The sequence below is a fragment of the Schistosoma haematobium genome, chromosome 4, assembly GCF_000699445.3.
Source record: "Schistosoma haematobium chromosome 4, whole genome shotgun sequence".
Classification (NCBI taxonomy): domain Eukaryota; kingdom Metazoa; phylum Platyhelminthes; class Trematoda; order Strigeidida; family Schistosomatidae; genus Schistosoma; species Schistosoma haematobium.
The window spans coordinates 786734-807294 of record NC_067199.1 but is presented as its reverse complement, the minus strand read 5'-3'; the positions used below and the strand labels follow the sequence as shown (position 1 = coordinate 807294).

Below are 20561 nucleotides of genomic sequence, written 5' to 3'. Positions count from 1 at the left end.
TTTCATTGTACTGAGGTAGATGCCTGTCTCTACTCGATAAGGACTAGCTCCACTGGAGATAATAGGACGAAACAGCCATCCAATGTTTCCAGGTTTTCAATGGTGGTCTCACATCAATCGGTTCAAGATCTCAATCAAAAATGAATTAAATATTAAACTACAGTAAAAAGTATAATATACTAACAATATGCAATGAGAAATTGAATTTAAGATGTTGCTTGAGCTAAATAAAAAACGTACCTTTTCCTTAGGCAGAATGTCTATTAAAGTAGATAGTATTTTCCCATTCTAATCCTTGATTTTAATCCCAACCCAGAGTTTCATAAGTTTGTAAAAAGAAGGGTGATAAAGAACGGCATTGTAGGGGGTATCAGTTCGTGATGAAACCTTTGACACTCATATTGTAAATCAATCTTATAATTTCAGCTTAACTGTTAATATCTAACCTCAACCCTCTTGCATTATCGTTAGCATTAGTTGTTGAGGAAAACTATGGGTTGATCATCCTAACTCACAACACTAACCTAAATCCTAATCTGCTAAATTAACCTTTTACTTTTACTACAAAGTATAATTCAGCATGTAAGAGTTGATTATTCAGATCAAAGCTATTATTCTATTGTTATTATATTGCTTTGTTGGTGTTCATACTTTTGTAACTAGATAAGGTTTCCCAAATGTCTGATAGGTAGCTCAAGATCATCGGTATATTATACGTTTACCTAAACTGCAGTTAAAATAGAAATTGAACAATCATCAAATGTTTCTGTGGTTGTGAAGCCATAGAAAAGACATTATTCCGTTGCTTTAAAAACGATTTACTTTATAAAGTATGGAGGACTTGTAGAGACTGTACCATTTTCATAATTGAAATCATAAGTCGATCTAAGCAAAACCGCCATTGAAAACTTGAAAGCACTGGATTGCCAGCGAATGCAATTCATTTTGAATGTGAGACAGTCGTTCACTACAGTCAATAGATGAAGGGTTGCACAAGGTTGTGGATTGACTGAGTGCTAGTTCAGTGGTCTAGAAGTTAAAGATTCTCGCGCAAATTCCAAGGTCCTAGATTCGAGTTCCACGTCAGAGATCATGAATGTGCATTGTTGAGGAGTCCCATACTAGAATGAAACTGCCATTCAGTCCTTTCAAGTTTTCAATAGTGTTATACCTTAAATCGACTCATGTTTTCAATTGTGAAAAGTTGTTTTAATCTTACAATTAACCAATGACATAATAATAGTAAAATGATGTGATATTTTACAGATAACAGGAAAATGTTCCAGATAGACTAATCTACAGATTGGTCTCATGGATGAGATTTATGCCAAACCAGATAATACATATAATCTTGGTTATTTCGATTATAAATCACTGGTTGTTATCATAATCGGTTTATTTCTATCTTCATCTAATCTTTACCTAATATGATTACTTTATTGATATTGAACAAAATCTAAAAGGGCTTTTCATCATAAACTGATATAGATAAGATTAAAGTATGGGTCAAATTAGACATGTTAATAAAAGATGACTTCAAGGTTACAGGACAAGGTTGGATGGCGAGTGCTAATGGTCAGCCTATGCTCCTCCACGAGGAGTAACAGGCGTTAGTAAGTAAGTAAGTCAAGGTTACAACATATAACTGAGAGAAGAATACTGATTATCAATTAGATACTAATCAAATTCAAAGATAATATAATGATGACAAATTTATAGGATTATGGATTACTTAGTAAAAGACAAGTAGTAATTCTAATAGAGTTTAAACATAATAGCGAAAAGAAGCTATTCATTGTTGACTGATTGTAAGTTAAGTCTTACATGTTACTCGAGGAATCATAGAAACCAATATAGCTGTACTGGACAATTTAAGTGTAGTAATAGCAGTTGAGTCATATGTGAAGGCGTGCAGTAGCATATCTACAATTGAAGAACATGTGGGACTGAATGCAACTGTCTGTTAACCAACACCAAAGTCAGAATTTTTAATACAAATGACAATACAGTTCTACTGTATGGATAGGAAACCTGGAGAACTACGAAAGCCATCAACCACAAGATACAAATGTTCATTAACAGTTGTCTACACAAAATACTTCGGATCTGTTGGTCACACACTATGAGCAACAACCTACTATGGGAGAGAACAAACCAGATCCCAGTGGAGGAAGAAATCAGGAAGAAGTGCTGGAAGTGGATAGGATACATAATGAGAAAAGCACCCAACTGCATCATCATAAGACAAGCCCTCACATAGAATCCTCAAGGCCAAAGGAGGAGAAGAGGAAGTACGAAGAACACATTACGTCAATAAATGGAGACAGACATGAGAAGAATGAATAAGAATTGGACAGAACTGGATAGGAAGGCCGACGACAGAGTGTTGTAGAATACTGGTCGACGGCCTATGCTCCAATGGGGAGGGAGGGGGATAACAGGTATAATAAGTAAGTAATAGCAGTGGAGTATTTTTAATACTGTGTAGATTTATAGTCGGAACTTATGACAGAAACATTATTATCTATGTGAGAGAAAATTCATACTATCAAATGAAATAGTCATATGAAATTTAGAAGTATAACAAGTTTCTTAGCTTGTTTAAACGTTCAGAAGATTGACTTATTTGAAGTTGTGCTTTATCAAAGTTCCTTTAATGAGAAGGCCCTAGAAATATTTAACTCATCATTGTAGTTATATTGAAACTCGCTCAATTCTCCACCAATCCGTTTAGCTTTATCATATACAACATTGAATTTAACTTGAATTGAAGACCTTCAATTACAATTTAGAAACTTGAATGGGTAAATGGATAATGGTCATAAATTTCCATTATACATTTTGAGATTATTCATTTCGAATATAACATAGTGAACAAGAGCATAAATGGAGATAATCGAATAGTTTACAGAACATCTAAGATCTATACAGTAAATACTTCATCTTTAAAATCTTAATCAATCGTCTTAGACTTTATTGATCTTACATTTCCACATCAATCATTCTTTGTTCACCTTCTCTTCTCCTTGATCTTCATCATCATCTATCACTAGGTATTTCATTTTTAATTATTAATGATACATACTACTTATATTTGTCGATATCAGTAGTACACACCACAATAGTAATCTGTGATTACATTGAGAAACTATTTTAATTATAAACACCCTCATAAACAAAAACCAAACATTGAATGATTGAATAATCTTAGTCTATTGACCTCTTAAATTTGTTTAGTCTGATATAACAATAATAATAATAATACTGAAGAAATCGATATATTCCATTGAACATTCCTTCATTTTTGGGTTACAATTCAATGAAAGTGTATTTCATAAAGTTATGTCATAGTAAATTACAATCAATAGTTCTTACACTTGTATTGAATAATTGATGAATCACTTCAGTTAGGATACAGTATAGTTGATCGGGATCAATGTTATCTAATAAGTTCAATGTAGACTGTAATAAAAAAAGAAGAAACAAAACAAAATAAAGTGAATATAGAAATGTATATATCTACCTGAAATACATGGTTACTAGACTTACTTACTTACTCACTCACTCACTCACTCACGCCTGTTACCCTCAATAGTGTATAGGTCGTTGACCAGCATTCTCAAACACATTCTCTGTCCTCGGCCTTCGTTTCTACTTCTATCCAATTCATGTTCATTCTTCTTATGTCTGTCTCCATTTCTTTGATCTTCCTCTTCTCCTTCTTTGGCCTTGAGGACTCTAAGTGATGAGAGCTTTCCTTGTGACGGAGTTGGATGTTTTCCTCAATGTGTGTCCTATCCACTTTCAGTGATTCTTCTTGATTTCTTCCTCCACTGGAATTTGGTTTGTTCTTTCCCATATTATTAGGTTGTTGCTGATAGTGTCTGGGTAAACGGATGCGAGATATTTTGTGTCGACAACTGTTAATAAACAATTGTATCTTTTAGATAATAGCTTATTGTTATCATTGTAAAAATGTTTACTACACTAAGAGATCATTATGGAGAATATCGAATTTCATTGAAATCATGAACTGATCATAGACAATCATTAAAAACGTGAAAGCATAAGATAGAAATTAAGTCTTAATATGGAACTCATCAGTAATGTAGATCGACGGCCTCATCAACAAATAATCGAAGTTATAAAACTCGGATTCGCACAAGCACGCTTAACCTCTAGACCACTGAATTAGATTTCAATGGTGCACAAGTCTGATTCGAATCAATCTACGGTATTACGCTATCGACTTCTATTGTCTTCGGTGGGTAACTGCCTCATACAACACACAGCTAAACTTTACTGGAAATCCGAAATTTTCTTTTCGGAGCTAGTCGCCAGTGAGTACATGACAATGGACACTGTTAGATTGTGGAGCTTGTTCAACTTTATTTCAGACCGAAGATCCTGGGTAGGATTCTCATATCCGGGGTCGTGAGTGTCCACTGGTGAAGATTCCTACACTACAATGGAACGGTCGTCCACTACTTCCAGGTTTTCAATGGTGATCTGACTTAGATCGGTTCATAATTTCAATAATATTATCTTGCATAGATTGACGGTTTTTTGACATTAAATTGTTTTTGAAGACAGTTTTTGTTGTGGACTGATCTAGCTAGAAAATTTGGGAGTTTTGAATGTTGAACTTTAAAATGAATACAAGTATGAACTGTCAAATCGTTGGATTCAAAATTAATGAAATAAAGGTATTGTGCTAACGAAGTATTTACTAACAATTGTCTAAGCAAGATACTCAATATTCGTTGGCCGGATACCATCAGTAACAACCTAGTGTGGGAGAGAAAAAACCAGCATCCAAATGAAGAGGAAATTAGAAAAATATGATGGAACTGGATAGGACATACATTGAGGAAATCATCAAACTGCATCACGAGGCAAGTACTTACTTGAAATCCTTAAGGGAAACAGAAAAGAGGAAGACCAAAACCTACAGTGTACAGGAAATTAAAGGCAGATATCAAAAGAATAAATAGCAGCTGGAAACAACTGGATAGGTTTGTCCAGGACATAGTTGAATTGAGACTGCTGTTAGGTGGCAAAATAATTCAGGTCAACATTTTAATAACGGTTGAAATGAACTTATCTAATTATTTATTAGTTTGAATGGTGCCAAACCAACAAATGATGAAGTGAGTTATACCTTGATAATCATATATTAAAATACAAAAGATTAGAATCTTGTAAAATAACAGTCTGTTGCCTAAGAAGATAGAAATGAACAAAGTTTAAACAATAAATAAGTTATCAGAAGGGGTTTTGTGGAGATTTTAGTCATTTCAATAGTTGAAATCATGAGCCAATTGAAGCTAGACCAACATCGAAAACATGGATGCACTGGACGTCCGTTTCGTCCTAGTATGGGACACCTCAGCAATGCACATCCACGATCTCACCTCATGAGACTCGAACCCAGGACCTATCAGTCTTGTGCACGAACGCTTAACCTCTAGACCACTGAGCCGGCCGGCCGGCATCCAACGGTGTTAATGTCTAACTCCAACCAATTGCAAATTAATTGTACCATAGAAACATATTAATTCACTCATTCTTATTTGTTAATTAACAGACAGTGACTTGAAAAATGAATAACCATATCACCATACTTCATAGGAAATCAATAAATCTATTTGTAAAGTAGTTTTATAGAAGTTATTTTGGATTACTAATAGTATTTGTTGCGGACTAACATCAGCTTGAAAATCAACGAATAGTTGTATTTGTTCTTGAATGGAACTTTTCAGAAGTACAATGCCATGAGTCCACAAGAAGTCAAAGTGATAAATTACCGTTCTCATACTTGATACTTTAGAATTCAGAATCCTATAGATATAAATTCATCAGATTAACACTATAAGGCACACTACTGAAGTGCTTAAAAACGCGATGAAACAACTATCCAGTACCATTTGGCATATATTGCTTATCCAGTTGATATCAGTATCCACTTGTTGACTTAGAATATGCCGATGACATAGTTCTATTTGGTGAAGACGCTGACAAAATGCAGAGTCTTCTGATCACTATAAGCAACAATGCAAGCATGTTCGGCATGCGATTCTCTCCCTCGAAATGCAAAATGTTACTTCACGATTGGGTTGCATCGACACTCGAACTAATGATAGGGAGTGAAGTAGTTGAGTGTGTCGACCGATTCACTTATCTTGGAGGTCTCATTAGCTCTTGTGGTCTAGTATGTGACGAAGTCTCAGCAGGGATACAGAAGGCTCGACTAGCTTTTACCAACTTGCGTCATTTATGGCGTAGGCGAGATATCCGTCTATCAACCAAAGGACGTGTTTACTGTGCAGCAGTTCGTCCCGTCCTACTTTATGGCAGTGAAACATGGCCGGCAAGAGTAGAGGATATCCGTAGGTTACTAGTATTTGATCATAGATATCTTCAAGACATTGCTCGTATATCCTGAGACCATTGAGTAAGTAACGCAGTTGTTCGGAAACGGGTACCAGGTAAGGATGGCAAATCAATTGATGAATTAGTGAAACTTCATCACTTGAGATGTCTGGGACATGTGTTATATATGCCTCTACAAACCTTACTTTACGTCTGTAATGATCACGTACATATTAATGATTGACTTTAAAATATATAATTGATTTTCTGGGAGAGTATCTCGACTACTATAGTTTAATCACATTGTAAATGAGTTAACTATTTATCGAACTTATCAGACGATCATCATGGAATATCATCAGTTGAAAACAAAAGCTTGAAATATAAACGAAAACTGAACTGATCTATGATATCTGCCACTTATTGTGTATTTATAGTTTCTAAAGTATTATGAAACCTGAAAGACATTCACATTCTATTCATGACAAAATTGTTGGTAAGTATTGTTATGATGACAAAACAATCGTTTAGTATTATCTTATCTTAATTAGAACCATGATGACAATCAACCTTAAATCAATAATTCATAAATAATCTTTATTAAAGATTAATCTCATTTGAGTAATACCATCAGAGAGAATTAGAAAACCATTTCTCCTTAATCTGGAACACTGATACAGTATAAACCTTAATCCATCCACCTTTATGTTAATCAGAAAAACGCTTGGTCGTTAAAATAGTATCTCACATACAATTATCTATGCAGAAGAACAATTATTGTATATATGGAAATTTTAAAGTAAATTCGTTGATTGAGATCATGCATGGATTGATGTTAGACCACCATTCAAAATCTGAAAGCCCCGGACGGCTGTTTCGTTCTAGCTTGGGACTCTTCAGACGTGTTTGGTAGAGTTTAATCCGTGTCGGGTAAAGATAGGTATTTACCTTAGACAATGGATGAATGGTTATGCAGCTATTCATAGACCAATGAAAGCTAGACATTAACATTGTCGGATGCTGACTCAGTGGTTTAGAAGTTAATGGTTCGAGATCGAAGATCCTGAGTCTGAATCTCGCGTGTGGGATTGTGAATAACCACTGCTAAGGAGTCTCATACTAGGACGAGAAGGCTGCCTAGTGTTTCCAAGTTTTCAATAGTGGTCTAACACAAATCGATTCACGATCTCAATCAAAAACTTGACAATCTCTACAACCCCATACTAATAAATGAATTGAGTAAAACATATACTCATTTCATATACAATACTTTGTTACTCCTACTTTGTAAACATTTTCCATGAGAATAAAATGAAGAAATTATAATTTATATTCATTTGATATTGTTTTACATGAATCTTCCCATTGATGCTTAACACTACAATTGATCAATCTGTTATTGACATTTGTGTATACTGTGTGTATTACCTGGATATTGCTTTAATTCACCCAATTCCATAAGCAAGTGTCTATCAGGACTCAGTAGCTAATTGGATAACATGATGAAGTTTGGAATCAAACGGTACTGTATAAGAGTCCCAGAGTGAACATCAACTCTCTGAGATGCAGGTACATCCAGCTGACGAGTCCCAAATAGAATGAAACGTATATCCTGGATTCCACTGCTAACCACTATCTATATTTGCTTAAAATTATAATTTATACTTAAAACATTAAACTTTTTATAACCTTTTTGAGAATAATTTCTTGAAAGAAATAAAGGTTCCATTCAAATGAAAAATTCTCAGTTGAACAGATAAAGGAAGTAATAAATATGAAGGTTATTCATAGTTTATAAAGAAATGAATTGGTTCATGATATAATTACATAATCATCTTGTGTTTCAATTCATAATCACAAATAATAGTTATCTTGAATTCTGTAAAAGTGTCAACCACTGACAGAGAATTCTTCATCATTGCCTTCTCGCGGCACCGGTGTTGTTTATAAAATTGAGAGGACGAAAAGTGAATGTCCAGTGTTTTAACCTGGTAGGTGAATACAGAAGATCTACCTAGGGGAGTTGGAAAACCCTGATTCCAAACCAATGGTGTATATAAACTCCAGAATCCTAAGAAAACAAATGGCGTATGAACCAATTATTGGGGACCGACTACCATGGAACTGCATGTCCTTACGATGCCTTACTACCTTGTGAATCAGACCTTTAGGTAGAAGGTTCCGGGTGTGGCCCCCTAAGAAAACCACCTGTTTCGGTTTGGTCATCTGGACAGCATCCCAGCCCTTACACAGATCAAACGATTTAGGGATTACTAAATACTAATTATATTAAGTATATCATTATCAGAATAAGTCGAAAGTAATGTGGTTTGGTAAACTGGTAGTACAATATCGATTATTCTGAATGATTAATTGAAAACAAATTCTAATCATTAATAAGTTCCCAGTTATATGTATCCATAAAAATCAATTTATGTTGATAAACATTTATAACACTCAAAGAGGAGGAAGTGGTCTAGTGGTTAAGCGTGACCAGGACTGATTGGTCTTGGGTTCGAATCCCGAGAGGTGGGGCCATGGATATACATTGTTGAGGAGTCCCACAATAAGACGAAACGACGGTTCAATGTTTTCAGGTTTTTCCATGATGTGATTTAGCTTCAATTGACTCTAGTTAGAATTTATTGATTTTGTAAGTATTACATTACTTCTAAGTGAATAAACTTAATATTCAATAGAAAGTAATTCAACTCTTTAAGATGGTTTTATATTAGCTGATTATTAGTTGCCATCGAGACAATTTGTTGAATTATGTGAACTTATTAGAAAAAGGCATTGTATTGCATTCATGTATTGGTAGGTTTAATGAATTAGGTCTTGAATATTGTTTCAATACAATTCAGTTCAAGCATTTGACATGGTATCTAATAGAATGAATAATTTTCTTTTCTAGTTAGCGTTTTTTTAGCGAGTTAGTTTTCTGCGGGATGGGGTCGCTAACCCCATGCCTAACCCTCCTCCTTTATCCAGGCTTGAGTCCGTCAGTAGCCCCCGGAGGGACTCCATGCGGAGTTGTATCTAATAGATGATGTATGTTATTCAGTAGACAATTTGAAGTATTAACTTGATTAACCATTGATTGTCAGAGTATGATGTTTATAGTAAAACATTAGAAAATGTGATGTGTTTTATTTTGAAATTCTTCTATCATTTACATACTGAGAAGTGAAGTTGTCAATGTTGATTTAGTTGTATGGAGAATTATATGAGATGTTATCTAATGTAATTCTAAGGTTGGTGAAGAAGATTTGTAGCTCAAGTGAATGATTTTGATGAAGTTTTGTCCTCTAAACTGGATGGTTTTGTCGTGGAGCTTTCATCGTTTTTCTGTACGACACCATTAAAACAAATTTCAGGTAGAAGTGAAGTGTTCGAATCTCTTCACATATTACTCATAACGTGTCCTGTAGACCTCGATGTTGATTAGTTCTTGTTAACCTTAAACCTGTCAATGTTTACTTCTTTGTTTTGGTTATATCCCCTATTGGTTTAATTTTTACGTGAAGTTTCTGTTGACGATGTCGTTCAGGAGAACGATGAAAGTTCCACAAAACAACGATCCAGCTCATAGGACAAAACTCCATCAAAATATGACTATAGATTATCATTTTATTCATTGAGAATAATAATAGTAACTATCAAAGTATGTAAAAGCACCTTTAGCCTGTATATTTAGAGGTTTAATCAAACGCAATTGTAAATCAACAAACGAATTAACTCAATTAACTATAACTATAATAGATCTTGTTTACTAGTGTTCATGTTCTGTTATCATTTTGAAATAAATTAGGTCTCTTAACTTGTAAATATTAAGCTAATACCTGAAGTCAATCAATTACAACATAGGATCAGGCACATATATGCATCGGTCCAACTTGCCACACTTTACTCATTAGCACAACATAACGAACACCGGATTCATAGAAGCAGTTAACTCAATGGTGTAATATATAAAGGGAAGATTGCATATAAGGAAGGAGGAATTAGTTCGTAGAAAGAAAGATATAAAGCGATTTTAATCTCACGATTTAAGGGAAGACAGAGAATGTATACACCGACGCAAATGTGATCGATTCTGAGCAATGTCACCAAGAGTTTCCAACCATTGGTAATCATAGTCACGAGGACCCCAACCAAGTAATCTGCACCTACCAACATGGCTAAGACTAGAAATTAGTAACTTCAAGGACTGATGTCATGTTTTGAATTGATCACACCTAACTTTCTTCCAATCATCCCCAACACTAGTCTTACATTACGCATCGTGATAATCGATGTTCAGGCATATATAACGCGTGACCTAATCATCTTAGTCGATGAAATACTTAAAGTAGTATGATGAATAAGCTGAATAGAAAAGAAACGGGAAAAACACACACACACAGAATGAATACATACCTCTATCTGTAATTGTTCAGTGAATTGTAGTGTCATTTTCTTCTTAGAACATTCTTTATATTTATGATTATTACATGAAAATAACCATGATGAATTGTCTAATCGAAATTTTCTTAAAAAATCTTTACGATATTGTGAATTATTTTTAGTTGTTAATGAATTTTCACAATGAATCATATTTACTTGATGAGGAGGATAAGATGGAGGATAAGGTGGAGGCGGATGATCATTCATTGATAATCCAGATATTGAATAAGTTACTGATGAAGTTGTCAACGACAAGTCACATGAATCTGATCCTGATGAAAATGTTGATGATGTTGACGAAGATGTTGATGAAGAAGGTGATAATGATAATGATGATAATGACAAAGATTTTCTACATCAACATAAACTGTCTTCGTTTAATATTATCCAAATTCATGTTGTTGTTGTTGTTGTTTTGTTATAATGAATATTTAAGTGTTTCAAATGAATTTTCTTTAAATCTTTAAGTTGTTCTACATGACAACAATTCGAATGATTATTCTTCACATGAATCATTTATTTTAATACATTTGAACTAGATTAGTGGATTAAAACTATAGTCAATCTCTTCGTTTACTATAGATGACATGTAACTAAGTAAGTAAGTAACTAAATAAGTAGGTAGGTAAGTATAGGTAGGTAGTTTAATGCTGAAAGACCTCCTTAATAAAATGTAATGAATATACACCTATTTGATCATCTTCAAAAATGATTTTGTTACTAAGGGATACACATGCATACTTACATACCTACATAGCTATATGTATCTATGTATGTGTGTGTATATATGTATTTGTTTATCAGTTTTTACATAGAGATGGTTATTGATTGTTTCTAAGTGAGAAAATGATGATGATGATGATTCTATGAAAGTGAATAAATTGTCGAATAGACAGACATATAGTAAGACATACTCATTCATGATACCCTATCTACAATATAATACTGATTGTATGCATTTATGTTTAAAGAGAATCAGGGTAAATGAATAGATTTAAACAAATTAAAACATAACATTAATATTTAATAATAATTTAAAGAAGAAATGATGTCAAGAAATAAGTAATTGAAATTCTAAGAATTTAACACCGCCTGGAACTCCCTACCCCTCCCCAATGGTTACAGCCGGTTTCAAGACCGGTTAAAGGAGGAGGATTTGATAGGGGGAGGGTTAGTGACCGTATCTCGTAGAAAACTAATGCTAATCAGAAAAAAAAAAGAATAATTCAAATTGAGACTTTGATCAGTGAAAACCAGAAATTATGGAATAATCGTTGGAAATATAAATTATTGAATACTAATTTTCAATGATTTAAAGGTTAAGCACTTTTTACGAAGGGATCTTTGAAATAAAAACAGCACATGTCTAGTACATTCTGGTTTATATTGATTATCTTTATTTATTTATTTGAACACATAAATATTCTTATAAAGGGGCAGGGGATACATATGTGTGTGGACTATGTTACTGCTCAGGTGACCGAACCAAAGCAGATCGTTGTTTTAGGAGGCCACACTACGATTATACCTCCAATTTAAAGGTCTAATTCATAAGACAGTAGAGTAACGTTAGGAGATGCAGTTTCATGGTAGCGGATAACCAATAATTGGTTCATACACCATTGGTTTGGAATCAGGGTTTTCCAACTCGCTTAGGTGGACTATCCGTGTCCACCAACCCGGTTAATGTGCTGGATATTCACTTTTCGTCCTCTCAATTTCATAAACAACACCGTTGCCACAAGAAGGCACTGAGTAAGACTTCCTTGGTCATATAAGAGGATTCCGAGAAGGACAGATGACTCTCCTCACCCTAGGCTGTACCAGGGTACTTGGGGGTCATTGATTATTTAGCTATAATCAGTCGATGATGTAAAATACTAAGTTCAAAAATCTTCCTAAACCTTGCAATAAATTTAAGTTTTCTGGAAATATTGATCATTAAAGACTGATAGAAATAATCCAATGAATGTTTTCTAACTGAACAACCAAAAAGAAAGAAAATTAGTTACCGGATGTGAACTGATGTGAACGTTTCATTACACAGTATGATAATAAATGAATGTCAGAAGGGGTTTTGTGAAGATTATAGTAATTTTAGTAGTTGAGATAATGAGTCAATTGAAGCTAGACCACCATGGAAAAGCTGGATGCACTAGACGGCTGTTTCGTCCTAGTATGGAACTCCTCAGCCATTACAGTGCAGTTCAACCAGGTCTGTTGTGAGATATCAACTCACAATTGATTGATCACTGGGTGGTGATCAATGTCATGCTTGTCTAGTCCTTATTAGTGCAGATCGAATGCTATCGATCATGTTGCAATGTGGCCACCAGTCTAGGTGACTCGACACTGCGGGCACTATGTATTAAGATTTAGATGGTGATTGGAGGTAGTCAACAGGAAACCCTGGACCCGGGTTTCGTGCTACTTGGCACTCGTCAGCAAGGTGTCACGGCTCGGATAGCTCAGTGGTAACATCTCTGACTGTAAAGCTGGGTGACACGAGATCGAATCCGCCAGGGAGCACCAGTTCCCTTAAGATTACAAGTACACCTTGCTGACGGGTGCCAAGTAGCACGAAACCCGGGTCCAGGGTTTCCTGTTGACTACATCCAACCACCATCTAGATATCAACTCACTGAAGACAATGGTGCACGGTGGCGCAACTTTGTGGATTAGTTGAAGTTAGATATTAACACCATTGGATGCCGGCCGAGCCAGTGGTCTAATATTTAAGCGCTCGCGCGCGAAACTGATAGGTCCTGGGTTCGAATCTCGCAGGGGGCGTGGTCGTGGATGTGCACTGCTGAGGTGTCCCATACCAGGACGAAGCGGCCGTCTAGCGTTTCCAGGTTTTCCATGATGGTCCAGCTTTAATTGACTCATTATTTCAACCAGTGAAATAAGTAAATAATAAATACATCAATTAGTCATTTTTTAATGGTCTATAAGACTAACCAGATTCAAGTAAAAAAGTCGCAATTAAGGCCACCACTCTAAGTTACTGGACATTCAGCCCACTATGTTTTCAGATCAGGTGTTTGGAAATAGTGGTGAAGAAACCCTTTATAATATCGGTTTCATACTAATTAGTATTCAGCAATAAAGCATACTTCAATCTAAAGGAAACTAATATTTAAACTACTTAAGCTTATAGGGTTTTGATTGACCTCTAGTTAAACAGAAAATAGCTCATTAGTAATGTTACAGACTATAAAACTGAGTGACATTAGTTCACGTTTCATGGAGTACATCAATTCTTCAAGATTATAAGTTCACCTTGCTAACGAAATAAAATGACAAGGTTGGATCGTCTATTCCATCCTCTCATACACATTAATGAGAAATTCTCATTATCCCAGTGACATGTTCTGATAAATGGTGTCTAACTACATTAAGAATGAAACAGATACCACAATTTGACAGTCTTACAATATTTCAAACTGGTTAAATCTGAATCACAAATAACACTTTTGGATCCCAACACATAAAAATCTGAGGTCTATACAGTAAATACTTCATTTACAAAATGTAAATCAATGGTCTCAGAATTGAATGTTACTTCATTTCCACACCAATCATTCTTTGTTCTCGTTCTTTGTTCTTCGGTCTTCTCAACATTGGGCTGCTAGGCATTTCATTTTGGATTAATGATACATGCTATTTATATCTGTCAATATCAGTAGCATACACCACAATGTTAGTAGCATATTTATATTAACAAAATTGTTCAACTTTGGATAGTTTTTTCTTAAGAGGTATTATTTTCCTGATTGTAGATAGGAATTTTCTATCATTGAATAATCTTTTTAATCCAGAGTTTTCAGTGCAATTAACAGTGAAATCCAATATGTGCATTTCATCCTATTCGGTACTCATTAGTTGGATGTACCTGTATCCCAGTGTTCATGTTCATTCCGAGATTCGAATACAATACTGTTCACTTCAAACGTCATCTTTTCAGTGGTTATTTTATAATCATAATTTTTCAAGTAATTTTATGTCATATATTCAATAACAGGTTTTTACGTCCAAACAAATATACTTCGAAAGAATACTGGAAAGAAACTATTGTCTGTCAGACAGTTTTTAGGCTATTTACTGAACATTTGAAATGGTCATTCTCGTTCATTTATGTGGAAAAATTCCATAAATTATGTATATAATTAAAGTGAAATAAGCTAACCCCCTTTATCAGAGCATTTAATTCACTTCTTTGTTCTATCTGATTGCATAATAATCATGATTATGACAGTTGCAAATTCCTTAGACGCTATTTTGAGAAACTTTGTAATGACTTTGCTTCGTTAATCAAGCACCATTTTAACGGTTATCATATCAATCTTAATATGAAGGACTGCGTAGACGCCCAACTTCGTGATCAATAGGCAGGATTCCGTAAGGATAGATCGTGTACAGACAAAATCGCAACTCTTCGGATCATTGTGGTACAATCAATTGAATGGAATTCATCACTCTACATCAACCTCATTGACTACGAAAAGGCGTCTGACAGCGTGGACAGAACAACACTATGGAAACTTCTTCGACACTACGACGTGCCTCAGAAGATAGTCAATATCATACAGAATTCATATGATGGATTACACTGCAAAATCGTGCATGGAGAACAATTGACAAAGTCGTTCGACGTAAAGACCGGTGTCAGGCAAGGTTGCTTACTCTCAACCTTTCTCTTTCTCCTGGTGATCGACTGGATCATGAAGACGTCAACATCTGAGGGGAAGCATGGGATACAATGGACATCTAGGATGCAGTTGGACGATCTAGACTTCGCAGATGATCTGGCCCTTCTGTCCCAAACGCAACAACAAATGAAGGAGAAAACGACCAGTGTAGCAGCAGCCTCAGCAGCAGTAGGTCTCAACATACACAAAGGGAAAAGCAAGATTCTCCGATACAACACAGCATGCAACAATCCAATCACAATTGACGGAAAAGATTTGGAAGATGTAAAAACCTTTACATATTTGGGCAGCATCATTGATGAACAGGGTGGATCTGACGCAGATATGAAGGCGCGGATCGGCAAAGTAAGAGCAGCATATTTACGACTGGGGAACATCTGGAACTCAAAACAACTGTCAACCAACACCAAGGTCAGGATTTTCAATACAAATGTCAAGACATTTCTACTGCATGGGGCGGAAACCTGAAGAACTACGAAAGCCATCATCCAGAAAATACAGGTGTTTATTAACAGCTGTCGACGTAAAATACTTCGGATCCGTTGGCCGGACACTATTAGCAACAACGTACTGTGGGAAAGAACAAACCAGATTCCAGTGGAGGAAGAAATCAGGAAGAAGCGCTGGAAGTGGACAGAACATACATTGAGGAAAGCACCCAATCGCGTCACAAGACAAGCCCTCACATGGAATCCTCAAGGCCAAAGAAGGAGGAGAGGAAGACCAAAGAACACATTACGCCGAGAAATGGAGATGGATATGAGAAAAATGAACAAGAATTGGATGGAATTAGAAAAGAAGACCCAGGATAGAGTGGGTTGTAGAATGTTGGTCGGGGGCCTATGTTCCATTGGGAGTAACAGGCGTAAGTAAGTAATATAAATCTTAATGGTGTTTGAAATCAGAAGGTAATAAGAAGTGGCAGCTACAGTTTATTAGCGGATAGTACAGACAGCAAAGTTATAAGAACATTGAGCAAATTTGAGGCAGAGAAAGAATGTGTGTGTATGTTTGTGTGCAACGACAGAGGCAAATTTATGGTCAAATCAAATAAGGCGCAAATAGGAAAGCCAAAGGCTAATAATAGGATTCGAGTACATGTATACATGGGGAAGAGAAGGATCCATAAAACGATATTTGAGCTATCAACATTTAAGTTAGAGAGAGATGTGCGTAGGTTGTCACATGTGATCAAACATACATGTTTATACAGATATGATAGTGATCATAATAGTACAAAGAAATACACTAATTGTTACTATTCAAATAACATTGTCTGTTAAGTAAGTTAGTAAAAGAGTTTGACCGAAATAAACCATAATCTAAGTTGATTGTAGAAGAGTTGCTATAACTTCACCGAGATGAAAACTTAAATCATAATAGATTTTGTTGGCACACTAATATCTTGAAGTCAAATTACCTAATAGAAATGACTAATTTTAATGAGAAGCTCTTTTCAAATAAGCCAAATTAACTGTATAATAAATCTAATAGAGTTCGACTCAGCAATACTTAATCCTGATACTAAACGAGTTTACGTTATGTTTTTAGGAAGACTACGCATGCTAAATGATATCGATTGGACAGAAATTGTTTCTACCATTTTAGCTACTTAATTTTTGTTAGTAGTTACATTTTATTCCTTAAAATTAAAAAGTTGATGTAGCATTTTAAGAATGTAGATAAACAAAATAAAATATTTTCATTTCAATTAAAATGGATCATACAGTCTTCTAATGAATAGTACCTAAAAGCTAAGAGCACATATTTGCCAAATGTATATAAGTATTCATTGTTTGTTGTCGAAAGCAATATATCGTTATGAAAAGAATTTGTACGACTGATTTGCTTTAAAATTGTTGACTAGAAATAAAAAAACAGGATTTGAGGAAACTATTTTTAAAAATTGCAAGTTTAGGTGAAATAAGACTTATTTATTAACTATTCCATTTTGATACTTCTATTCCTCCTTAAATAATCAAATTAATGAGTCGATCTAAGCTAAACCACGATTGAAATAAGATCAAATGTTAGGAGACCCTTGGAGAAAGGTTCGAGACCAGAAAGAATTTCCTGAACTAGTTTATAAAATCCATCAGAATCTAACAATAGGATCATTAGCCGTTTAGATTTAGAGATAGTATCACAATTATGTATGTTGAAGAGTAGCTTCTTACAAAGTAAACCACATCGTACCGTAAGAGATGTACAATACAAATACGTTCAATGCTTTATCACTAGCACTGTGAGTCTGAGCCTACTACAGGGCTCAAAATGACGGAGCATTTATTATTTTGTAGAACATTAAGAAGCTTTTATGAAAAGGAGGTGCGATAAAGATTCTACAGAAAGTTTTTCACATCTGGTTGTGTAGTCGGTGGTTGGGTATGGTGTTTGAATGAAATAATGATACCTTTGTACTTGTTGACTGCTTGATTTTGAATTCCAAATACAGTACATTCGTTCGTGCTTATCTAGTACTTCTTGATCCGATTACGTTATTTCTGGGATTCTTAGTTCATACTATAATTTAAATGCTCCTAACCATCATATTGGGTCTTTTAAGTAGATTAAGGGATCACTCAGTTTTGCTAATAATATTAAACTTTTATTAGTAACAATTACCGTAATTTCTCTAAAGATCCTCTTCCTTCTCCTATTGGTTGTTGCTCCTTTGGTTATTACTAACTTATCAGTATATAACTAATTCCATCAAAATTTGGAAGGTTGGTACCCTCGCAATTGAAATGTAAAGCTTCTTTTGATATTTCTTGTTCGTGTTTTATGTATGGATTATTAGTACCGTGATGGACTAGGGATATACCTTTATTTACAGCCTATAGCCCAAAACCGCATACTATTTCGGAGTCATTAACCTAAAAGTGTGGTCTGTTAAGTCTTGTTATCTTACAGGTGTCATTCACATGTATCAAAAGTATGAGCGGTTCAAGTACACTTTTTTAGGTAACTGTACTAGCCTTTGATTTTTTTGAATAAATAATTGTTGTGCTTTATCATTTGTTTTCACTGTGAGAAACGGTATAAGCTGTGATTGTCGTAGGTAAATTATTCCGAAGGACTTTGGTTCGATGATAAGTCCTTTATATGAGACTTCATCAAAGTTGTCCTGAAGTCAATAAGTAGAAATGACACAAGGAGCCCGTCGACTGATTGTTGGATTATACCACTCAGGTAATCAATTGAGCATTTGTAACATATCCAGAATTCGAGATGATATTACGGTCAAGTAAATATCGGATTGCAGCACCCTTAGGTACTTTATTCCTCCTTTAAAATACCACATTATTCGGGTGCATGGGACAGTAGATCTCATTATTTTCTGTAGATCCGAACTTGGGCTTGGGGATGACGTGTTTAGTTTTGTTGTTATTAAAGTAAAAGTCTGTGGAGAGATATATTAATAGTGCGAACGAGATACAGGTATTCACTTCCATCTCTGTAACAAAATAGTTGTTATAGTGTTTGGTCCTTCATGCGAGCATTTCAGTGCACTGATTGCCTTAAAGACATTTTGCACATTGAGGTCTACATTGGTGATCTTGCAGAAAGATATTGAGGTACGTTTGAGTTTCCAAGGTTTATGTTTCTAAGTGAGGCTAATATGTGTGCGTTAAGTATTTCATTCGTAAATTTGGCATCCTCGTATATTTGGTTGTCTCTAAAAAATTGGAGTAAAGGCGTTTGAATAGTAAACGAAATACAATTTAATCAAGTAACTTCAATTGGAAAATTAAAATGAATGAACGAATGATGGCACAAGAATATATTTCATTCAGTAATTACGAGTTTTGATCACGAGTTTAATGAAGGTTGTCTGGCAACAATGTTGTCCAAACAACAGTAGCAAGCGTAAGTAAGTTGGATATTCTCGCTGACCTTGAAATTCAGTCACGAACTGTAAACACGTGGTGCAACAATATTTATGACCAGAGCCACAAATGTGAAGATATCGGCTCAAAACATAGAACGTTCATACAGACGAACAAGACCGATAATGTAAACATTCCAACTCCGTTTACCCAACAGCGGTATTGCACGGTCATAAACGTTTCAGTTTCACTCTAAGTCCCAATGTTAAGACTTTGGATCCACAGCCTTTGCAAATACTGATATACACTTTTTCAGCCGCAACCCAGTCTTGTCATGTTGAGCATATATGAATGCTTTGCCTTTACTTGGCTACGTAGAAGGCGATAACTGAGGGATATTTTTTCACTGAAGTGTTTATTTGGTCCTAAAACATGGAGGGGTAATATCATCTTTTTACTCTCTTGGACTCCTCAGCTGGTTCACTGATGTTCAATAGTCATTATTATTATTATTATTATTATTATTATTATTATTATTATTATTATTCACAAACATCTTATGGGTACATAAATGTTGTGAAGAAACCATTTTGGGTTTCTTCAAAAAAATGCAATAATACACAATTTTCAATAATGTCAGCATTATACTTGCCATTTAAAAAAAATTAGAGCAATAATAGTAGAATATTAATAATAATAAATCGGGTCTGTGCAATTGAGAAGAATATTGAATTGAGTTTAAAGAAGGAAATGGAGAAAATAAGGGAATGGAAATAAAGGAGACGTGAAATACGCAAACAGTCTAATAGGCGTGTTTATGAACACAGAACAAGAATAAACGACTATGTGTGTATCGTTAAATTAGTAACAAAAATAATTAGAAAAAAAAAACAAAAAAACTTATAATTGCAGTAAGATATGACGCTAGTGTGGCCAGTCGTCCGAAAGCTGAATCATCTACGGCTACTTTAGTTCTCTAATAGAGATCGTTCGAGTCCTCGAAATTGTTAGGCTTGTTAATTTTCAGCACCCGTAAAATATCTGCCCTCTCAATCACAGGTTCCATATTACCACTTCTGCCTCACAACTACTGACTGAACCTTGGTTGTCGTCGGTTGAGAATAAGTTGTTGAAATGCCTTCAGAAAGATCCATCCCTAAAATCACCTACGGCAGCAGTTGTGAAATAGTTTAGAAAGCTG

The 20561-nt window shown here is 34.9% G+C and overlaps 1 protein-coding gene across 1 annotated transcript in view; it reads right to left on the bottom strand.

Moving 5' to 3' along the window:
* The window catches only part of MS3_00007166 (uncharacterized protein), a 64006-nt gene extending 52234 nt beyond the window's left edge, over window positions 1–11772 (bottom strand). Inside the window, exons 1-2 of the mRNA XM_051215421.1 lie at window positions 10792–11772; window positions 3376–3462 (exon numbers count right to left, since the gene is read on the bottom strand). Coding sequence (XP_051065922.1) covers window positions 3376–3462; window positions 10792–11025 — 321 coding nt within the window. The 5' untranslated portion in view covers window positions 11026–11772. The remainder of the gene's footprint in view (window positions 1–3375; window positions 3463–10791) is intronic.
* Between the last annotated feature and the right edge of the window lie 8789 nt (window positions 11773–20561).